This window comes from Mytilus californianus, unplaced genomic scaffold (genome assembly GCF_021869535.1).
Source record: "Mytilus californianus isolate M0D057914Y unplaced genomic scaffold, xbMytCali1.0.p SCAF_12, whole genome shotgun sequence".
In the NCBI taxonomy this organism is placed as follows: domain Eukaryota; kingdom Metazoa; phylum Mollusca; class Bivalvia; order Mytilida; family Mytilidae; genus Mytilus; species Mytilus californianus.
Genome location: NW_026262604.1, coordinates 31,521,465 through 31,546,061, shown reverse-complemented (window position 1 = coordinate 31,546,061; position 24,597 = coordinate 31,521,465). Strand labels below are relative to the sequence as shown.

The window sequence follows — 24,597 nt, the reverse complement described above, 5'->3', positions numbered from 1 at the left end:
GTCATTCATTTCTGTATTCTTTAAATGTTTAGGCCATTTTTCTCTATTCTTTATACTTTTTGCCCATTATTCCATATTCCTCATATATTAGCACCTCGTTATTCTCTATTCTTTATTTTTCTTGGTCCATTTTTGTCTATATTCTTCATATTTTTGTCCATTATTCTGCATTCTGTAAACCCCCATCCACACCCTCAACTATAGACGACCAGTGACGAGGTTCCAGACTTGGGATCGTCAAATGGATGCGAATCTTAAACAACAGAAAGAGAAATAAAGATTTAAAAAGAAATTTGCAATTTCGAAAATGCAGTCAGTATCTCTAACAATAGTTTGACTTTATTTTATAAAAAGAAATAGAGAAGAAAAGAAGGTACTCTTGGTTTTTATCATAATGATCCTTAGAATCCACTTATTTTCATCTGTTTTTTTTTTTGTTGTTTTTCATATTCTTTAATTCGTTTAATAGATGTGTTCAACTATTAAATACGCATATATAATTAATTTTTAACTAAATGCGTGACAATTTTTTTCAGGGGATGAGTTCGGGACCAGTTCATGAATATTGTATTCCGGTGTGGACTGGTTTACGCAAAATCAATTAAGGAACAGTGAATGATACAATTTCTGTAGTTTTCTTTCCTAAACTGTTAAAAAATGCTTTAGATTTGCTTTTCAAATAGCAGATAATTTAGAAGAATGGTAAGAAATAAGGACGCTTGAACATTTTACGGTTGCAAAATATGTCATTCATGGACGTAAAATACATCTATCAAAAAAGGGGGTGTAACCTTATATTTTTATGCAGATTTGTGCTGTGCGGTCATAGTGCCGAAATTTCACCCCATTTTCATAAAAAAAAATATCCAATCCACACAGGGTCAGACCTATAATCCCACAGGCTGGTGGTCAGATAGTCCTTTTGGGGAAGAACAATAAAAACCTATAATTGCAGTTTAGCATAAATGTAAACATGTTTCACCTTTTGTCATGTGGCTTTTTACAGGGAACTATAGTATACTGTATTGGTTTTGCTAATTGTTGAGAGTTGTACCGTGACCTATAATTGCATAAATCTACATCATTTGAAAGTTGTCTTTTTATGGAAAGTTAACACTGTAAGAACTGCAATCATTGTTTTTCATGATGAAATGTTTTCAAAATTTTGCACATGTTTATTCTATTGAGTACACTTCTGTTGATTAAAAACGTAAATAAAGCTACTGCAGTGTCAAATTTGAAAAATTTCTGTGATATATGTACACAAAAATTCATAAAGGAAGTTGAAATGGCTACTATGTTGAAAACATAACTAAAAATAACAAATATGTTATTGTTACTTTGGACACTAATTGCCAGAATTCCATGTCATGTATGTTGGGTTAGAAACCGATTAATTACGGATGTAAAAATAATGTTTGTGTCTACGGTTAAGTTGCTTTAGATTTATTAAACTTTTAACAGACCGTTGGTTTTCCCGTTTGAATGGTTTTACACTAGTAATTTTTGGGGCCCTTTATAGCTTACTGTTCGGTGTGAGCCAAGGCTCCGTGTTGAAGACCATAGTTTGACCTATAATGGTTTACTTTTATAAATTTTGACTTGGATGGAGAGTTGTCTCATTGGCACTCATACCACATCTTCTTATATCTATTTAGTTTTATTGCTGAATTCTTTGATAATAATATTATTAATACATGTGTATTATTATTATTAGTATTAACTGTTTTAATGTTCTTTGAGATATTATTACAGTTAAGTATTCCATGTTTAGAGGAAAAGTGTTCACTTCTATCATGTCTATGTATTTAACTGCACACAGGGGTTAAAAAAACCAATAGCCCGACGCCCGGGGCTACAGCATTTACGCTTCAGGCAATCAAAACTTGTAACCCAATATGCCCAACGGACTAGTAACAAAAAATTCATGGCGTTTCCAAAATAGAAAGTGGAAAATCCCCTCATCACTATTCTATCTTAGCCAATCAGATTCAATTACATCATCCGGGATTTCAAGAATTTAAACTCATTTTGTACATGTTTTAAAATAGAACAAATAGCTCTGGGTGGACCGGTATCATGTATTGATTGCAATTCCCGTACTTTCAATATCGATTTCTCAGTACAGGGGGTATTGTACATTGCTTATTCCAAGATTTTTAATTACCGGTAATGGTACTGGGCCAGTGGGGGTATGATGCATTGATCGATATTGACCTGTCATGTCGGACAGCTGTTAAGCACTAAACCATGCAACAAAATATTTGAAATGTTTTAGTACGGACACCCCAGGAACTTGGTCAGTTTCAAAAAAAAAAAAAAACGGTAGATGAAGGGGGTAATGAGGCTGAAAATTCATCCCAAAGAATGCCAAATACAAACGGGAAAAGCGGGAAAGAATATTTATAGTGTCATGGACAGAAAGATTCCCAGGGCAAGGTCGGCTGTTGCTGATGATAAACCAGAGACAATGTTTTGTGAATATTGCCGTTATTTTCCCGATCACGCTAATAAAAAGTCTGCTTTGTATGTGGGAACAAATATATAATTTGAACCACTGGTTTCACATGACAAGACCAATGAACATATTTTCTGTAGTTTATCATGGTGATCAGAGATAATCTTGGGTAAACACTCGTGCAAAAAGAATGTCATAAATCAATACAGTGGTTAGTGACTGGAAATTTAATTACACGTGTATTCTCGGATTAACTCTTCAATCCATTTAAATTCCCGAGATCCTGTAAAATATTTAACAACCCATAATCATGATAATACAACGGATAGAAATGAACAAGTTATGCAGCAAACTCAAAAATGGAAATTGCAGAGTGGAACTGCTTAGTCTGCAAAACCGTTGTGCACTTTGCGTCATCAATTGATGGCTGCCTAGAGCATGTAGAGTGGATCCACCAAAAATGTGTGGACTAAAACATGCACCCAAAAGCACATTCTGAAAGGGCAGAAGCTGTTATTGTGAATAAAATAATTATATACATGATATAATCTGTATGCAATATTGTATCAGTGAATTGTTAACGAATAAAAGTTTTCAAGTTGTATTTGATATACATGTAGTATTTATAAAAAAGAAGATGTGGTATGATTGCCAATGAGACATCTCTTCACAAGAGACCAAATGACACAGAAATTAACAACTATAGGTCACTGTACGGCCTTCAACAATGAGCAAAGCCCATACAGCATAGTCAGCTATAAAAGGCCCCGAAATGACAAATGTAGAACAATTCAAACAAGAGAACTAACAGCCTAATTTATGTAAAAAATAATGAACAAAAAACAAATATGTAACATAGCCACAAATGACAACCACTGAATTGCAGTCTCCTGACTTGGGACAAGCACATACATACATGACATACAGAATGTGGGGGGGGGTAATATTACATATGGGACATACTATACTACTATTCCCAGCATACATTGAAATGCATTAACTTAACACCAACACAACATAGCCGTAGACACAAATAGTATTGTTACATTCATAATTAATCGGTTCCTAACCCAACCTAGCATTCTGGCAATTAGTGACCAACCTAACAATAACTGTTAATAATTTGTTATTGTTACGTTTTCAAAGTAATTGCAGCTAGGACTATTATACTAACTGTTAGTATAAAAGTCCCAGATTGTAGCCAGTGCCTTAATAATATATGTGAAAGGCTTTTACAAATGTAAACTTGTACATGTGGGATGAAATAGTTCATCTCAATTTCTCAAACAACATTTTAGATTTCATGTCCTGATATCTATTTCTGATGTTTTTACTTTTGAAGCCAAAAAAACAAATTGAGGATCAAAACAATTATTCTGAAAAAAAATTGGTTATATATATAACCTCCTCAATTATTTAATTTTTAATTGACTGTCATTATTTTATTTTTTAGAGATTTAGGTTTTGTGGTGATCTTGACTGCCCTGATTGGGTACTGGCAGAAATTAGTACATTATCAAAAGTGGTAGGTAGAAAATGATTTGTTTATATACATGATATATGGATAATTCCAGATAATTAATTAACGCTAGTTTCTTAACTTTTGCTGTGATGTTCATTCAGAGGCCGATTCTGGAGGAGGGGGGGGGGGGGGGGCAGGTTGAGTGGGCCCCCCTTTTGTGGGAAAAATATTTGGTTGATTATATAGGGAATCACTGAGGCATGACTGGAGCGAGCCCCTCTTAGGCAGTCAGTGGGCCCCCTCTACAGAAATTTCTGGATCAACCACTGTCTTTTACGATTATTTTGCATATAACAGTTTGCTAGAGATATGGGTTTTTCTCAGTCCAGTAGAAAGAGAATGTATGAGGTCATGAATCTCGATCAATTATCAGTGGGTTTTCCAACTTGAGGATGTTTCTCAGCTATATACATGATATATATGTCTAATCTCAAAGAGATTATAGCCTAGAAACACCCTCTCATTTGAAAAACGATTGATTATCTTTAAGTCTAATGATCAGTGCTCTTGTTTAATGTAAAAACGTGTAGTGTTGAAAATGTGCATGTTTTATATCAATGTACATTTAATTTTGTAATATTGTTATCTTAACATCTCAAGTCCTGTTTCAGGATTTGTGCATTGAATAATGCTTGCAACAACTCTTTGCAAAATTCATGGGTTTCTTTAGCTTGTTCCAAAACAAATATCTACTTTGTATACAACTTATCCCAAATGTTTAATTGTGATGCTACATCATTGTTTGATTGGTGTTTGGTGTTTAATGCCACTTTCAGCACTATTGCCTATTACATGTATGTGGCGATCAGGTTTTTATTGGTGGAGGAAGCAGGAGTGCTGGAGAGAACAAGCAACATTTTGCAGGAAAGCTGAAAATCCTTGTCAATTAAGATTCGAGATAAGCACACCTACTATATAATATGCATGGTTTACAACTCACAACCTCATTGTTCTCAGGCTGGTGAAACGTTATAATACATGTATATGAATATGTTTTTTCTATTTATAGATATAAGAAGATGTGGTATGAGTGCCAATGAGACAATTCTCCATCCAAGTCAAAATTTATAAAAGTAAACCATTATAGGTCAAAGTAGGGTCTTCAACACGGAGCCTTGGCTCACACCGAACAGCAAGCTATTAAGGGCCCCAAAGATTACTAGTGTAAAACCATTCAAAAGGGAAAACCAACGGTCTGATCTATATAAAAAACGAGAAACACTTATGAACCACATCAACAAACGACAACTACTGAACATCAGATTCCTGACTTAGGACAGGTGAAAACAATTGCAGCGGGTTTAAACATTTTAATGGTACCAAACCTTCACCCTTATCTGAAACAATAGTGTAACATCAAAACATAGAAAGACACACTATAAAATATCAATTGAAATGGCTTAACTCAATCAAAAGACATATTAACACCAGTGAACATACACTGAACAAATAAATTTGATCTATGATACAATGTAAATACAATACAAAATAAATAAACTAAGGGAATAAACTAATAAAAGTAACATGTTATAGAATGTATTATTAATGTGATGCTATATTCATGACATTCGAGGAAAACAGTGCTTTTTTGAATCGCATTGCTTTATTTTAAAATACCAAGGAGTACACTGATGTTTTTTGTCTTTGTTTAAAAAACACACTTGTCACGACTGAGACAGGCTGTTTTGAGTTTATAAATATATAACCATGATCAATAGAGATCTTTAAATTTGAGTTGAATGTTTACCATATCTCAATTGTGCTTTGAAATTTTATATTTCAAAAAGTTGCAGATTTATATATTTTTTTTAATCTGAATGAAAAAAGATTAAAATAGTTTTGCAACTTCAAATTGCATTGATAGAATATGTCATACTGTAAATCTTCATATTATTTTATAATTTTTTATTTTTTAAAAAATATTTTACAGACATCGGTGAAGATCAAATTACTCTGCGTACAAGTTATCAAAGATCTCCTGGATGTTGGAATCGATGTAAGATGTGTTATTGCTTCATTTATTTTTGATTTTACAATCACCAGACTTGGTTGAAACAGTTGCATAATTAAGTCACATTCTATTTATGCATTTTCAGAAACATAATCTGTAAGCCCCTACTGAATTTTGCAATACAGTATGTATAGACTGAAAACATTACATTTTCCTTACAGCAATGCAACCACATTTGTGTTGGGTAATCAATTGCAAAAAAGTGAATTATGAAAAAAAAATGATGGGATGTATACCTGAAAGGGCTAAACACACAAAAAGCTTGGTTTAAATTTGTATGAATCTGAAAGAGTTTAAAAATCAAATAAGAGTTGTCCCTCTTTTCATAGGGTAATGTCAGAGATGTAATTTAATTTTTTTTTTTCAAATTAATTCAAATTAAAAAAAAAATGTAACAACAAAATGTTCTTGTTTAAAGCTTTAAATAAAAGAAATTTAATTAATTTAGAATATGCAGTGATCCTGATTTTATTTTAAATTAGTTCAAATTTTATTTTCAGTATGATAAAGTCTACAAATTAACAGCTGATGCTAAATTTGGTAAGGTTATATATGAGGCCATGATCAATTATTTATCTGGTTCTAAAAAAAAATGCTACATATGTAAATAATCTACTGCAGTGTCCTGTTTGGTAATGAAGGATTAATGAAAATTGTATGCTAGAATCTTCCCACAGGAAGGCAAACAGCTAAACTTGTTATTTTAAAATCCTAATGATATTAATTTTTATACTCCACTCAGTGAAGTTGCGTAGTTTATACTGCTGTTGACCTCTGGACGTTTAGTAGCCATTATTCTACATTGGCTAGAGGTATAGGGGGAGGGTTGAGATCTTACAAAACATGTTTAACCCCGCCACATTTTTGCACCTGTCACAAGTCAGGGGTCTCTGGTTTTTGTTAGTCTTGTATGTTTTTTTTATTTTAGTTCATTTATATGTTTTGGAGTTTAGTATGACGTCCATTTTCACTGAACTAGTACACATTTTTTATAGGGGCCAGCTGAGGCCCGCCTCCTGGTACACTCAATTTTTTTTGCTGTGTTGAAGACCTATTGGTGGCCTTCGGCTGTAATCTGCTCTTTGGTCGGGTTGTTGTCTCTTTGACATATTCCCCATTTCTATTCTTAATTTTATTTATTTATTTAAAAGTTTTAAAATTTAGATTATAATATGGTTACTATTTAAATAAATAGATTACATTTATAAAAATCAGATTAAAAGTTTGGAACTTTAGTATATACTTTGAGATCTAGAAAATGCAGAACAAAATATGATAATTTGTAAAAATACTGTATTTGTGACATGTCACTGTGTTCAACATTTTCCTAATAATTGTCAGATATAAAAAATTTTTGGCAGAGACTGGAGATGTAAAAGCCAGTGTTGCCGTATTGTCATTTATTTTGTGTTCTGCTGCCAAGTATAATGTGGATGGTGAATCACTGAGTAATGAACTACAACAGTTAGGTTTGCCAAAAGGTATTGTTATAAAAAATTTTATCTAGACATCTCTTTTTTTGTTTCGTAAACATATAATACCAGCTTTGATGCACATGACTTATCTTTTCTGAAGTCTCAATTTTTAGAGGCAAAATACTGTGAATTCAAAACCTATTTGATGTTTCATTATTTCCCCAAAGATTTTTTTCCCTAAATATGTTACTAGTTTTAATGCATATGGCACAGGTTTCTTTTATCAACTTATATCATGCATGAAAACTAAAGACAACACAAAATTTTAGAATTCTTAATATTGAAAATTCAAAATTTGTATGATGCTATCATTATTTTAAAAACTACAAAAAAAATCAAAATTGCAATAATTAGAAGTCACATTTTATACTTTGATCCTATTATTTACCTCCAGTTTATATGAAATCTTAATTGAACATTCATGCAGTTTTGTCCATAGATCCACATCTCAATAAAAGATGTACATACATGAAATGATGTTTTGGTTTATTATACCAGTGTGAACTTTGTATTATTTTAATAATAAAATTTAGTGAAAAGTAAAATATAAAATTGCAAACATACCGAAATCCAAGGAAAATTCTAAACAGAAAGTGCTTTACAAATGGCAATATCAAAAGTTCAAACACTTCAAAGGAATGGAAAACAACTGTTATATTCCTGACTTGATACAGGCATGTCTTTATGTAGAATATTGTGGATTAAACCTGGTTTAATAGCTAGCTAAACCCCTCACTTATATGACAGTCGCATACAATTCTGTTATATTCTCAGACAACAATATGTTGGCAAAACAAATAGACATAGTCATAGGTAAAATTGTCAAAAGTTGGGGTACAGCAGTCAATATTGTATTATAATCTTAATCACTATAAAAACGAATAATTATTTCAACAAAATTTTTTTTTTTATTTATACCAAGCTTCACATATTGTATATACACTTAATGTAGACTATTGTGGAAGTTTGAAAGTCGTCTTTTAAATGGTTTTTTGTGTCAAGGGGTAGCTGTCTATGTAATGTATTCCATATCTGATCTATTTCATTGAGGAAGCCTGAGTTATCAAAGAAAACCAAGACCAACTAGCAATTTTTGTCTATTAAAATCAGAGTCAGAACAAGTTTCGCTATGACCAGGGTTTTGAACTACTGATACCGCTTGGACTCAGAGGCACTCTTATTTTAGATTACATGTGTAATGAACCATTAAAGTTTTGAGATTTCTAAAAAATATTGTAATTTGTTGTTTTCAGAACACGCTACAGCACTAACAAAATCCTACAGTGACAGTTTAGAAAAGTTACAGGCTCAACTAAGGAAACATAGTCTGAGGTGTAAGTAATCAGTGTTCTACACTGTGATTAAATGTATCATTGAACCTTCATTATCTTGATTAACAGGGTTCACCACAGATATTTAAGGTTGGGGCTCCTCCACCCTTGAATGTTTAGCACCACACTTGATTTTCTCAGCATTTACCCTAAATTTTAATGATTTGGAAAATATTTCTCAATCAGTGAAATTTTGAATGACTACAATTAGTGTATTTTGTCATAAAACTAATTTACATATATATATATAAAATTGAGAATGGAAATGGGGAATGTGTCAAAGAGACAACAACATGACCATAGAGCAGACAACAGCCGAAGGCCACCAATGGGTCTTCAATGCAGCAAGAAACTCCCGCTCCCGGAGGTGTCCTTCAGCTGGCCCCTAAATATATATTTAAAAGTATTGCAAAAGGTATAGAATTTATAAACATTTTTCAATGGTTCAAATTATCATTTTATAAGTTCTACCCTTGAAATTTTTTTCAATGGTGACCGCTGGTAAACACCCCAACAAAAACATGAGATTGTTCTCTCTGCAATTCGTTTTTTAAAATTGATTAAATTTCTAAGAAAATGTTGTATAATTGCCAATAAGACAACTTTCCACCAGAGACAAAGTGACAAATAAGATACATTTTGTCTGTAACTGATTTAATAGAGGTTCCATAGGTAACTGATATCTTAATATTACATGTGTCAAACAATAAGAGACAATAGTAACACAAATGGCATAAGGTAAAGACAAACACACATGTACTCATCTGTAATTCAATAATAAATTTTCAATGGTATTTTTTAGGGATGGCAACGAGTACTCGGTCGGAAGGCCGAGTACTCAAGTACAGTTTTAGTACTCGAATACTCGTTTGCCTTTTATAAATCTTGAGATATTACTCCTTTCATTTCCCCTCATGTTAGTTTCCTTTGAAATATCCTTCGTAATACTAATAAAAATAATATCTATTCAGTACGTAAATAAGTTTATCCTGAGACTTCTATGTGTTAAAACTTATTCTCGTTAGTCTCATGATAAAGCAAAACGTGTTTTAGCAGTACCAGCCTAGTCCGTTACTTCCGAGAGGATTTTTTTTATGTACAGGACTTGTAACAAAACTTAGAAACAGACTTTCATTTGAAGTTGTGGGTCAGGGCCGATATGCATAAAACCACTTAAGTTAAGAAATCCAATCGTAATCAGGGGTTCAAATTAGCGGTGGTCTGAGGTCCGTGACCTTCCACTATTGCAATCGGACTTTCATTTTGGTTACTTGCTACGCCCGACGGACCTTCAATTTGAAAGAAAATAAAAATTAACTTTGCCGACCTTTTGAACCATCAGTATCGTCATTTCAAAGCCATATTACTATTGACATGGTATACCCCTTGAGAGCGTACTTTAAACCATTTTAACTGTCGGCAAAATAAGTTTGTTAACCCATTAGAAGTCATGAAAGTTGCCTTAAGTAAATTTGTAATCCATTTGTTGCATTAAAAACGTCATATAGCATTTCAAACATCAATTGTTTTTGTAAATTTTTTCGTAAGCCATTGAAATATTTGTCAAAAACTACTGATCGGAGTCGGGAAACGGACCAGCTATGAATGAAATCTGGATTCTAAGGATAAAGACTACGGATTAATGAATGGCACAAAAAAGTCATAGCAGAATATTGATCCCAAAGGGAAAAATTAAGCATTCCACACTTTCTTTTCTTTTTGATGTAAAAAAATTCTTTCTTTATTAGTGCTATTTATTTAGTTGGTAGTTTCTATCAAGAGAGGAACTAATATAATTGTGCAACATATGATGAACTTAAACAGCTATGAATTTGAACTGTTACTTTAATTGAATACTCGGCTATGAATTGAACAATATACAAAAAGATACATATAGCCCTTTATATTATAGTAAAAATCCAACATTGTAGCGCCTTGAGTGAGCACTTCTCTTTCAAATCTCACCACTTCTCCCTATCAGTTTAAAAAAGAGAAGTCACTTCCCCCTATGATTCTGAAGTAGTCTAAGCTCTGAGATAATGGTATAATTACCAATAATTGAGACAACACACCCACCCACAGTGACACCCTCCCCAATACCAAAAAAAAAAAGATTATTTGAATTCATAATATACTTGTAAGACAATTACATCATTTATTATTATACATGTTATACCACAGTGACACTGACAGTTTAGTGCTACATTTATATGGTTGCCTGGCAATATATTTGTAAACTTAACAACATATTGCATGCAGTTCAAATATAATTAAACAAGGTAACCTAAGACCAAAAACACATTAATCTTACTGAGTTATGAAATATTTCAAATAAAGTAGGACCCGGGATTTATGTTGTGGACCTTTCAGTTTGGAGTGTCAAAGGTCCTGGACCTTCCAGTACCAAATGTTAATTTGAACCCCTGGTAATACTAATTTATCATAGGACAAGTAGAAAAATCCGTCCATTCAGAACAAATCATAACTTAAGTAGTTTTATGCATACGGGCCCAGATCATATTTCTGAACAAGAACAAAATCAAAGTGCCCTGCGGTGAACCCTACACAACTGATTAGCGACATTTGTAACGGTGTTTGTACACAGATTAACACTTTCATGAATTAATAACTCACAAGCCATAAACTTACTTTTGTTTGTTAATCAAGACTTCTTTGTAAACGTGATTGGTATGAGATCTACATTTAATGTAATTAATGTTTATTTGAAACTTTATTATTGTTTAATTTATAATTAAATATCGTTTCGTATAAGTAATTTGAAGTTCAAAATTTTTTTGACAAATTACTAGATAAGTCGTTATATTTAAAAATACTTACTCCACAGGAACAGATGATACAGATTGTCTATCAAGTCGGACTTTATGAACATATGGATGGTTTTATTGGCATGTTCTGATATGGTTCATGAACACATAAACAATAATTGCTATTATGATAGGTTATTTTTTAGAAAAGGTGGTCTGTTATGCATTGTTCTATTGACACCAAACAGGACTAGCGATACACATAACCAAGGATCAAGTTATATTTTGTAGTCATACAGTTTTGAATTCTGCAACAATACGTTTGTCTTCTGTTAAAATATCAAGCGATGTGACATTGTCATCATATTATAATTAAGTTTATGAAAGGTACCACATCCCAACAAACATCAAAACTTTTCACTAGACGTTCAAGATTTATCCGAGTACTCAAGTACTCATGAATTTCATGACCGAGTACTCGTGTATTAAATTTCAGATCTTTTGACATCCCTAGTAATTTTAAATGTGATGTATTATAAAAGAGAGACATAAGATACTGAAGGGACATTCAAACTCTTTAAGTTGAAAGACAAATGGCAATCACTTTTAACCAGATAGACGACAGAAGGAATGTGTGTAAACATAACTGTGTGTACTGATAAAATGCTTATAACGAATATAATGATTTTCCAAATAAATGAGGTTCTAGACTTCCCCATGCAACAAGACATCATGGACACAGAAAGCCTAGGTCAGCGACAGCAAAGGACATGAAAAATAAACTGACAACTCCATGGCAAAAAAGAAAAGACCAAAAGACAAACGACAGTATACATGTCACAACATAGAAAACTAAAGACTGAGCAACACGAATCCCACCAAAAACTTGGGTGATCTCAGTTGCTCTGGAAGGGTAAGCAGATCACGCTCAACTTGTTGTGTGGATCTTGTAAGTGCATACCCTTCTATAAGCCCAATTTAGATAGGTCTTCGTTAAGGAAAAGCTGGATGGGATTGTGTTTACCACAGTTAGAACATATCCTTTGACATCTATAAAACAGGAATTCCATAGTGGTCAACCAACTTATGATGGACAATACAATTTTCTGAGAGAGGATTTTTACTTCACCACTTGGAACTTTTGGTTTTAAAGCATCCTTGTGAGCGGCAACCCTAGATTGATAAGAAGCAGATACCAAATTGATGAATGAACACTGGTTGATGTTGAAGAAAACAAATGTGTTAAATTGCCTGTTGTTCAGTGGTTGTCGTTTGTTGGTGTGGTTCATAGGTGTTTCTCGTGTTTTGATAAATAATATTATTGGTTTCCTGTTTGAATAGTTTTGCACTTGTCATTTTGGGGCCCTTTATAGCTTGCTGTTTGGAGTGAGCCAAGGCTCCATGTTGAAGGCGGTACTTTGACCTATAATTGTTAACTTTTTATACATTGTGACTTAGATGGAGAGTTGTCTCATTGGCACTCATACCACATCTTCTAATTTATATAGACAGCTGATAACCAGCAACAAAAACTACTGCAAATGCAGAAAATATTGCAATGTTTTTATAAATGCTAAACATGCAACAGTATCAGGTTTGCAATGATAATAACTTGTACTGATTATTCTCACAAAATTTTTCAGTTGCATTATTTAGATATCGCATTGTTACCAGCATGACAAGTAGTCAGTGATGCACAATAATAAAGATGCATTAATTTCTGAATTTACAGACTACTGAAAATATGAATACGTTATTTGTGTATAATATTTGCTGTCTGTTTTAATTCCAAAATTTAAGAGTGAAAAGAGGCTGCATAGCTTACAATATGGGTTTTGCTCATTATTTAAGGCTATGGGTTTTGCACATTATTTAAGGCTATGGGTTTTGCTCATTATTTAAGGCTATGGGTTTTGCACATTATTTAAGGCTATGGGTTTTGCAAATTATCTAAGGCTATGGGTTTTACTCATTATATAAGGCTATGGGTTTTGCACATTATTTAAGGCTATGGGTTTTGCACATTATTTAAGGCTATGGGTTTGGCACATTATATAAGGCTATGGGTTTTGCTCATTATCTAAGGCTATGGGTTTTGCACATTATTTAAAGCCATGGGTTTTGCTCATTATCTAAGGCTATGGGTTTTGCACATTATTTAAGGCTATGGGTTTTGCACATTTTTTAAGGCTATGGGTTTTGCACATTATTTAAGGCTATGGGTTTTGCACATTATTTTAGGCTATGGGTTTTGCACATTATTTAAGGTTATGGGTTTTGCTCATTATCTAAGGCTATGGGTTTTGCACATTATTTAAGGCTATGGGTTTTGCTCATTATCTAAGGCTATGGGTTTTGCACATTATTTAAGGCTATGGGTTTTGCACATTATTTAAGGCTATGGGTTTTGCACATTATTTAAGGCTATGGGTTTTGCACATTATTTAAGGCTATGGGTTTTGCACATTATTTAAGGCTATGGGTTTTGCACATTATTTAAGGTGGTATACAAGTAGTAGTGCCATTAGTGCCTTAAATTGTTTACATCCTTTGGTTTCCTGTGGATAGATGTCTCTGACATTGGCATTCATACCACGTCACCTTAAAACAAAGAGAGAATTAGAACAGGATCCCAGTTACAGAATACCAGTCCAAGTATACGTACCCACAATTATATAAGGTCCCTCAATTAATTTACCATCTGTTAAATAAAATATTGTACTGAGATGAAAATTATGCAAAGTTACTTAAATTTGAAGCATGGTCAAAAGATTGATCAATTTATTGGTGTTTAACACAACTTTCAACACTATTGTGCTATTTTGTGGTGGTCAGTTTTTATTAGTGGAGAAAGCCGAAGTGCCTGGAGAGAACCAAGGACCTTCAGGAGTAAAAATGACATTCCTAGTCAATTAAGATTTGAGTTGAGTGCACCTGCCCCATGCAGGATTCAAACTCACAACCGCAATGTTGACTGGCTAGTGGTACAGTGGTTGGAATACTTAGACCAATCGGCCACCAAGGCCCATGGTCAAAATAATATAGGTTTATTTGTAATGTGATTAATTCTATTTCAGTGTCACAGTTAGACTCTGTTGAATGGAGAGTAGACTACATATTAAGTTCCAGTCACTTGAAGAATATTGATGAACCGTGTGTTCAGCTGAGGTTAAAGGTCAAGGATCCAAATACAGATAATGTCAAACCAGTCACGTTTACTGTCACAGCTGATAAATTCAGGATTTTGTTAAATGGTAAGTTACACTTTAATGATGGTATTCCTGTGTTCTCTTATTTGCCTCCTAAAACCACACTCCTGCCAACAATGTTTTCTGCCTGACCTAAATATCTGAAAGTAGGTCACTGAAGGGAAATTTACACTGAATTTAAATGTGCTGCTGAAAGTTTATCACATGATTGAAATTACAAGAGTGATGATATTATTATATTGAAAGTTAGTGTGACAATGAGCAGATTGGTGTGTTCGAAAATCTAATTGTGGAAAATTGTATCAAGCTTAGGACTACATGCATATGGAACCCTCCAAAAATTGATGGCAGACTGGAAAGAGTATAAGATTTTGCATGTTCTTGATTTTTTTCCGATTTGTATTTTGATATGCAGCAAAGATAAACATTTTTTAAATTTCAAATAATATAGGATTGTGGTTTAGAAATTACTTTTAATCAGTATGGTTACCAATGTAAATATAGTATGGTTACCAATGTAAACAAACTATTGATTTTGTCGCCTTTATTGTAAGGAGAGTCACTTTTCTATCATTCTCATGTCATCTGTTTTCCCACTGATTGTGGATATTCACCCTGAAAAAAGTGTTTTCACTCTAATTCACCAGCAATCACCCTATTTTACTAGGATTCACTCTACAACAAACAGATAGTTTTTAACAGAATCACTTTGTGCATGAAGAGGGAAATGGATACATATATATATTTCTGGGCATTTAATAGCTGACTATTTGGTATGGGTTTTTTCTCATAGTTAAAGGCTGTACTGTTGCATATAATTGCTTGCATCCACTTCTTTTGAACTTCAAATTGGTGGATAGTCTCATTGACAATCATACCACATCTCCTTATTTTGTTTATGTCATGAGACAGCATCCCAACCACAAGATTAACCAAACAATATGTAGAGGGTAACAAACTAAAATTGTATCTTCAACAATATACAACTGTCTGTCTGTCTATTTAATGTGTGAAGAACCTGAATTGTCAGCAATCTATAGAAATGTATTGTATTAGATATATTTCATTAACAGTCAGATATTTCAGAGTAAATCACATAAATTTATCATCAGTCACTATGAAAATCTTCACCTGAGGTAATATTTGACTGGAATCTTGTATCTGCACATTTGACTAACTTTGACTAATAAGATTGATATGTATATTCATGATATTTGACAGAAAAGGGGGAAGTTATCAAGGGCGCAATCAACTACCAAATGTCGAAGAAAGACAAGACAGCACTGTGGCAAAAAGAGGAAAAAAAACAAACATTACTAAAGGTTGAGCCTCATCAATCCCATCAAAAATCAGGATTTTATGTATCATAAAATTATATTAGTTTAAAATGGGTGTAGATAAAATAAAAATGTTGAGAAAAAAGACAATGCATGTAAGGGGGATAAATTTAATTTTTATACGCCCGTTTACGGACGTATTATGGTATACCGTTGTCCGTCTGTCTGTCCGTCTGTCCGTCCGTCCGTCAGTCCGTCCGTCCGTCGTCAACATGTCGGACATTAACTCAAAAACGCTTTAACCAATATGCATGAAACTTTGGTGAATTGTTTATATCTATTGAAGTGAGCTCCCTTTCGTTTTTTATAAATTTCGGATTTACCGTTTCCGAGTTTTGGGGTTTTATTCATTAAAAAAGGGGGGATTTTCCAGTTTGTGGACAATAACTCAAAAACAATTTCACCAATTTGCAAGAAACTTTGGTGGATTGTTTATTTCTATCGACATGAGCTCCCTTTTGATTTTTATAAATTTTAGATTATACGTTTCCGATTTATGGGGTTTTATTCATTACAAAAAGGGGGATTTTCCAGTTTTGGGACAATAACTCAAAATTGCTTTCAGCATTTTTTATGAAACTTTGGTAAATTGTTTATATCTATTGTTGTAAGCTCCCTTTTGATTTTTATAAATTTAAGATTTTACGTTTCCAAGTTATAAGATTTTATTCATAAAAAAAAGGGTCGATTTTCAAGTTTTTGGACAATATCCTTAAAGTGCTTAGAGCAGTTTTCATTAAACTTTGATGACTGATTTATATCTATTAAGATAACCTCCCTTTAGTTTTTTATAAATTTCTGATATAACATTGAGAAGTTATTGTTTGTTTATAGTCTGGCAACAGATTTACTAAGTATTGCGCAACAGCACAGTGTCTTGCACAACAGCAAGAAATCTTTAATTGAGTATAAATTCAATTCATATAACCAATTTCAAGTTCTTTGACTTCATTTATTCAGAAACCTATAATATGTCAAATATTTAATTACAATCCAAATTCAGACTGGTATCAAGCTTGAATATTGTGTCCATTTTTGCCCCAACTGTTCAGGGTTGGACCTCTGCGGGCGTATCCAGCTGCGCTCAGCGAAGCAGTTTATTAAGATTTAATTTGACCGTAAAACTATATTGAATTAGCTAGCGAATCAATGAAATATAGTTAGGTTGGTTAATCATAACCATCCATGTAATTTCTTTTAAACTAGGCGAAAAAATATAATGATATGTTAATAAATATTGAATTATATAGTTCAAATTATTATTCCTGTAAAAAAAATATTGAAGTTATTTGTGTTGTGAGGATGCTGTCTCCATAATTTAAATATAATTATAATATTTTTTTTTATCAGAGTTGAAGCAGGCAGATTCTTTGATGGAGAACTTATCAAGCTGACAAAGATGAAGACAAGGATATAATTCAAATTTAATACTCCGAAATTATTGAATGAATAAGTTGTCTGATTTTGTATGTACAGTTCTTAATTACTGTGTGTCCAAATTGCCTTAAAAATTGAATTTTGATTTAAAATGAATGATAATGTATTCTATTGCAATTAATTTTGCACAGTTCTGAAATTCATAAGAAGAACAAAAGAGGGACGAAAGATACCAGAGGGACAGTCGAACTCATAGATCGAACACAAACTGACAACGCCATGGCCAAAAATAAAAAGACAAACAGACAAATAATAATACAGATGATACAACATAGAAAACTAAAGACTTAGCAACAGGAACCCCACCAAAAACACGGGGTGATCTCAGGTGCTCCGGAAGGGTAAGCAGATCCTGCTCCACATGTGGCACCTGTCGTGTTGTATAATGAATATAGAATTCCAAATCAACTCATCATAGATACCAGGGTTAAAATTTTGTATCCCTGATGTGTGTTTTGTCTACAAAAGAGTCATCAGTGACGCTTGAATCAAAAAAGTAAAAAAAAAGTCAAATAAAGCATGAAATTGAAGAGCAATGAAGACCCGAAATTCTGAAAGGTTTTGCCAAATACAGCTAAGGTAATCTATTCCTTGAGTAGAATAAGTGATGAGTGATGAATAATGAAAACAAAAAAATTTCCAGACATGTTTTTATGCACCAATGCAAAGATTATAACTGAAAATATCTCCAAATAGAAATTATCCACTTTTCACTGATCTAGTACACTTTTTTGTTTACGGTCCAGCTGCAGCCTACCTCCAGGTGTGGTATTTTCTTGCTGTGTTGAAGACCCATTGGTGACCTTAATCTGTTTACTGCTCTTTTGTCCGGTTGTGGTCTCTTTGACACATTCCAGTTTCCATTTCCAATTTTATTGACAAACATTAGATTTATCTATTTGCCCATGTGTTTTTGCAAAATTTTAACACATGTATTTCCAACTTTTCATTTATGATAAGTGCTACTTAGATGTTAATGTGCCATACAAATGTATTTAGAATTACTCATCTGTTATATAGGATTTAACAAAATCATGGATAACATTTTAATGTTCTGATATTTCTGTGTCTTTTCATTTATAATGTTTAAATTGTATTCAAGTGATCTTATGTGTTAGAATTGTTCTAATTTCATTAAAACGATTAACATATGTGAAGATTTCTTTTGTCTTATTTGTCATTTTTTGCCTTTCAAAATCACATTCCTAAACATAGATTTGACATCCTTATAAAATGTTTTAGTTGTACATGTACATGATGTATGCTACTGTTATATATCATTAATCAAACAATTGTTGTGTTTACATTTTTGTCGAGCCTGCGACTTTTGTTGCAGAAAGCTCGACATAGGGATAGTGATCCAGCGGCGGCGGTGTTAACTAACTTCTTAAAAGCTTAATATTTCAGAAGGTAGAAGACCTGGATGCTTCATACGTTGTATTTAAATGCCTTATGATATGAAGTTTCCGTCTGTCATATGTCCACTATCCTTGACCTTATTTTCATGGTTCAGTGACTACTTGAAAAAAAAGTTAAGATTTTTTGTAATGTTAATTTCTCACTTATTATGAGTAATAGGATAACTATATTTGGTATGTGAATACCTTGCATGGTCCTCATGCCTGTCAGACAGTTTTCACTTGACCTCGACCTCATTTCATGAATCAGTGAACAAGGTTAAGTTTTCGTGGTCAAGTCCACATCTCAGATACTATAAGCAATAGGTCTACTATATTTGGTGTATGTAATGATTGTAAGGTGTACATGTCCAGCTGGCAGGTGTCATCTGACCTTAACCTCATTTTCATGGTTCAGTGGTTAAAGTTTAGTTTTTGTGTTTTGGTCTGTTTTTCTAATACTGTATGCAGTAGGTCAACTATATTTGTTGTATGGAAATATTTTATGATGTACATGTCAATCTGGCAGGTTTTATTTGACCTTGATTTCATTTTCATAGTTCATTGCTCAATGTTAAGTTTTTGTGTTTTGGTCTGTTTTTCTATTACTGTATGCAGTAGGTGAACTATATTTGGTGTATGGAAATATTTTACGATGAACATGTCAGTCTGGCAGGTTTTATTTGACCTTGACCTCACTTTCACGGTTCATTGCTCAATGTTAAGTTTTTGTGTTTTGGTCTGTTTTTCTTAAACTTAAGCAATAGGTCAACTATATTTGGTGTATGAAATGATTGTAAGTTGTATATGTCTGTCTGGCAGGTATCATCTGACCTTCACCTCATTTTTATGGTTGATTGGTCAATGTTCAGTTTTCCTGGTTAACTTTGTTTCTTAGATACTTTAAGCAATATGTCAACTATATTTGATGCATGAAATGATTTTAAGGTTTACATGTCTGTCTGGCAGGGTTCATCTGACCTTGACTTCATTTTCATGGTTCATTGGTCAGAATAGAATTTCCATGGTTTGGTCTGTTTCATTTATACTATAAGCAATAGGTCATCTATATTCTGTGTATGGAATGATTGTATTAAAGGTGTACATGTATTTCAGGCTAGGTTTATCTGACCTTGACCTCATTTTCTTGGATCATAAATGTTAATGTGATACTTGTAGTAAAACTTTATATGTAGGACTATCAACATAAAATCAGTGGTCAGTTTAGTAGGCGAGACATGTCAGCGTGTACACTCTTGTTATAACAATATGGAAATTATGGAAATTATTGGAGAGATAAAAACATCCTTAATGTTTTTTGTTATCTTTACTTCTTATGATTGTTTAGAATGTTTAAGTTAACCTTGGACTGATCATTACTTTGATTTAATTTTCTATATCAGATCAAACAAGACTTGACAACTGATAAATTTAGAAATGGTTGCTTGCTTGAATATTGTAATTACTGGACTGTTGACAAAAATATGAAATTTTTGATAGAGGCTAATGGAAAAGTTGAAAATAAATAATCAAAATTTAAAATTCGATATTATATTTTTGTGAAATCTATGAGTCACAGTTTAAACAATAATAAACATTTCATACATTTCTGAAAGTACAACTTTTAATTTGATTCCTTTAGCCAATTGCAATGCAGAATAACCAAACAATATGTAGAGGGCAACAAACTAAAATTGTATCTTCAACAATAGACAAATGTCTATTAAATGTGTGAAGCTCTGAAATGTCAGCAATCTATAGAAATGCATTGTATTAGATTAATTACATATTCAGATAGATATTTCAGAGTAAATCATATAAATTCATAGTTCAAAATGGGTGCATACATGTACGTAGGTGAAATAAAAAAAGACAATGCATGTAGGGGAGATAATTTTAATTTCTTCACATTTACTTTGACCATAAATCTAAATTAAAATTGCAATGCAGTAGTGAAAAAATTACTGGTTAGCATAACATCATCTTGATAAGATATTCAAAGCCATGTCAGGTTGTAGCTTGTTGCTGTACATGAATATCATAATTGTTTTTCGTTCATTGTTTTGTACATAAATCAGACCGTATGTTTTCTCATTTGAATTGTTTTACATTTTGTCATTTTCATTGTGGTATTGTTTATGCTCATTGTTGACGGCTGTACAGTGACATATAGTGCTGTAATCTTCTTTGTCGTTTGGCCTATGGTGGAGAGTTGTCTTATTGACAATAATACCACATCTTTTTTTTATATTAAAACAACTTTTTTTTGGGGGGGGGGGATTCTTAAGTGACATGTCTCAACTTTCAAGACAAATACTACTCATTTCCAAGATTCTATCTTTCTCAAAGTGTCAATAGGAATTCACTACTTTTCATCAATTATGTAGACATAACTTCTTTAATAAAAATGGTTGTTTAGCTTAAATATGCATGATGGTATTTAAGTAATATAATTGCGTGTACTCTCTGATCTGTACTTAGTGTCTTTTTTTTTTGTAAGGATGTATAAATACCCTGCCACGTCCAATCTGTGTTTTTATTTTTGTTACTTGTTTTCTGCTATGTATCAATCTGATGAGTTAAGTCTTTTTCAACTGATTTTTTCTGAATGAAAGTCGTTTAATGTGAAAAAAACGTAAAGTAAACTGATATTTATGATTGAATTTTAACTCTATAAATGGACTGTGACACTTACATGATCATTGTGTTTTATGTGTGTGTAAAGTGAATATATTATTATTATATTATATGATATATATAAATAGTGTACCTAATTAAACACCTAGCCTGTCACGAAGCGATGAAATACATATTGTATTTCTGAAGGATTTTTTCATGTCACAATAGTTCACATAAAAAAGAAAGATTACACGGTACAAATGTTTGCCCCTGCAAAAATTTCTTGGGAGAACATATCATATTGTCTACAAAGATTAAATACACTGCCTTTAAAAATACCGTAGCAGAAAAACCTCATCTATTTACTGTTTAATCATATTATTTCAATTTAAACTCTTTCCTTAAATCAAACAGCGATTATCTTTTTTGTTAAGAACGTTGGAGTAAATATCAATGAATGCGATATTCCTCAAGAAATATTATTTCATGCACTATATATACATTCTATTTGTCCGTGATTTGGTTCTGATTGGTGCAGTTGGGTGTGTTCAGCAATTTGTTATACGAACCTCGCTAGGTTTGTTACAATAATTTCTAATTGTAAAAGTTGTGCAAACAAAAATTGTCCTGACAATGTGCTTGTGATGAGAAAAATGTCCTGGTACTGTGTTCTTTTTTTTATGAATATATGAGTATAAAGTGGAAATGTAATCCTTAAAAAGGTGTGTCTAAAAATAAATTAGATTATGCAGCCTTAATATACGGCTCGAAGTAAAATGGAGCGCTGAAATCGTAATGACTATAAAAATGAACGTTGTGTCATTTTTAAAAAAGGGGGGGGGGGCAGTTTAGAAAAAATGTCTTTCCCGATACAAAACCTTAGGCAATGAAATAAACTTTAGTACCCTGGATCTCTTTTCCGTAGCAAAAATGCTAACTTCGTTGTGTAATCCTTTTTTTTTCTAATCATACATTCGAATTTCAACTTCTTGATTCCGCATGTAATACGTGTCAACAGCTAGAATCGGATTTCTTTGAAACATGTTATTGGTAAAATGAAGGTATAACCATAAAATTGTTTGAGGGAAAGGTGAAGGTCGAAAACATATTCAAATGGACTCGTACATGTCTCATGATCTTCTGCTGTAGTTAATTAAAACGGGGATCGTCACCTGATCCAAGAGGCCATTTGATCTATTGGTGTCAATTGACTTTCGTCATTATCGCCCATCGTCGTAGACCTGAAGCAAAAAAAAAAACCTTCTCGTCTGAAACGATTTGGTTAAATGTGACAAATCTGTACCTGAATGCTCCTTAAGGTATCTGGTTTGAAAGTTATATTCGTGGACATTTTAACCAATTTTCTAAATTTATTGTTACATGGAATGGTAGTTCATGCCAATACAATGCTTGCAAATAAATAATGCTTTATTTATAGTGCTTTTCTGCTTAATGTGCAATAACTGCTTATGTGTTTTAAAGTGCTTTAGTGGCTTTTAATATTTCTGCATAGTATAACATATTTTAACTTCTTCATGTCTTTTATGTTGTATATGTATGCTTCAGTGTAATGATTTGCTTTGATCGTGTAGCTCTGTTGTGTGTTGTATGTTTGCTTTGTTTTAAACGTGCTTGTTTTAAATGGTTTGTTTTTAAGAAGACGATATAAAAGCTCAATAGAGCTTATGTTTTCTGTATACTGATTTTCGTCTATAAATAAAGCTTTTGAACATTGAACATTGACTTGAGTAATCAACATGGCCGCTGTGGATACAAATGCATCACATAGTCTATATTTAAAATAGTAAAGCAGTAAAAGCTAAAGGCAAGGTCTATATAACTTGCAATATTAGTAAAATATCGGATCACACATTTTGAAGTTATTTCAACTGCTGAAATGACAAGTGATTTCAAATTTCACCTTCAAATTAAAGATCGACTTACGACATGCACATCGAAGCCAATTTAGGATTATCTTAGCTAGGATGTGTTAACCGCTGTCCTACGTTTTAGCTTTGAAAGCAATATGATATTAAAATTAAAAAATGTTTACAATACTCTGAAAATTATCCAACCTTTCATTGTAAGCCATGGTCAGATTCAGCAATTAGTTACTGTATTGTATCATCTGCATAAAATAACCGATTTTTTTTTAAATATACAAAAAGTTCGTTCTCAATATCGAATGTGACAGACTGAATTCCAACAATATTAGAATTTCTAAAAATTCTTGTACATCATTTAGATACAAGGAAAAACCAAAGGAGAAAACCTGTCTAACACGTGTTTCACAAGCAGAGATATCAGAAACTTCCGAATTATGAACAATTCTAGATTTGACATCTTCATATGTGTTTTTTTTTTTTTAATTCTAAAAAATATCAGTTCACATGGTTCAATTTCAGTTAAAAATATATGAATTTCGGTGAATACAATCAATAGCTTTTTCGAAGTCCACAAATACATAAAATAGTTTCTTTTTTTCTCATCAGTAGCAACACAAATAAAGCATAAAATGAAAACTTATGATCCGTTGTGGAATAACCTTGCAGGAAACCTGTTTGGTTTTCATTTAAGATATTAGAATTTTCGATAAAATTACCAAGTCTGTCGTTAAGAATAGACGTGAAAACTTTCCCTAGACAAAAAGTGTAATCGGCCTATAATTTTTGGCGTCTAATTTACTCCCCTTGTTTTCTAAATATGTATTTCCAATAAGACAAGCCTCAGACCAGATTCTCGAATCAAAGAGTTACAACATTAAACAAATGTACATAAATATCAATCATACAATCAAAAGAAGAAGCAATATATTCATTAATAACTTGATCCTCACCCGGTGATTTATTATTTTTAGCTTTTTTCACAGCTTTCAAAATTTCATCCCGGGTTATTGGACAATTTTTTTAGTTTTTAATTCCTTCATCTTTTTACTCATTTCAGTTATTTACATTCATAACTTTTTCTAATGCAATTCGCTCTGTCTGAGTTCTTCTTTACAAATGTTCGACCCATAATGTTTGTTTAACCTCTGAG

General features: G+C 32.5%; 1 protein-coding gene across 1 annotated transcript; it reads left to right on the top strand.

The window, feature by feature from the left end:
- The first annotated feature begins 562 nt into the window (after nt 1–562).
- LOC127721695 (COMM domain-containing protein 4-like) lies at nt 563–18,702 on the top strand. The gene is made up of 8 exons (XM_052228500.1): nt 563–702; nt 3,912–3,983; nt 5,911–5,976; nt 6,492–6,531; nt 7,353–7,472; nt 8,720–8,800; nt 14,640–14,816; nt 17,459–18,702. The coding sequence occupies exons 1-8, from the start codon at nt 700–702 to the stop codon at nt 17,500–17,502; spliced, it is 603 nt and encodes a 200-aa protein (XP_052084460.1). The 5' UTR covers nt 563–699; the 3' UTR covers nt 17,503–18,702.
- The last annotated feature ends 5,895 nt before the right edge of the window (nt 18,703–24,597 follow it).

Bases quoted from the DNA above. Each gene is read 5' to 3' on its own strand.
- LOC127721695 (XM_052228500.1), top strand. The intron at 5,977-6,491 runs GTAAGATGTGTT...TTTTATTTTCAG, and splicing joins TCCTGGATGTTGGAATCGAT to TATGATAAAGTCTACAAATT. The intron at 14,817-17,458 runs GTAAGTTACACT...TTTTTTTATCAG, and splicing joins ATTCAGGATTTTGTTAAATG to AGTTGAAGCAGGCAGATTCT.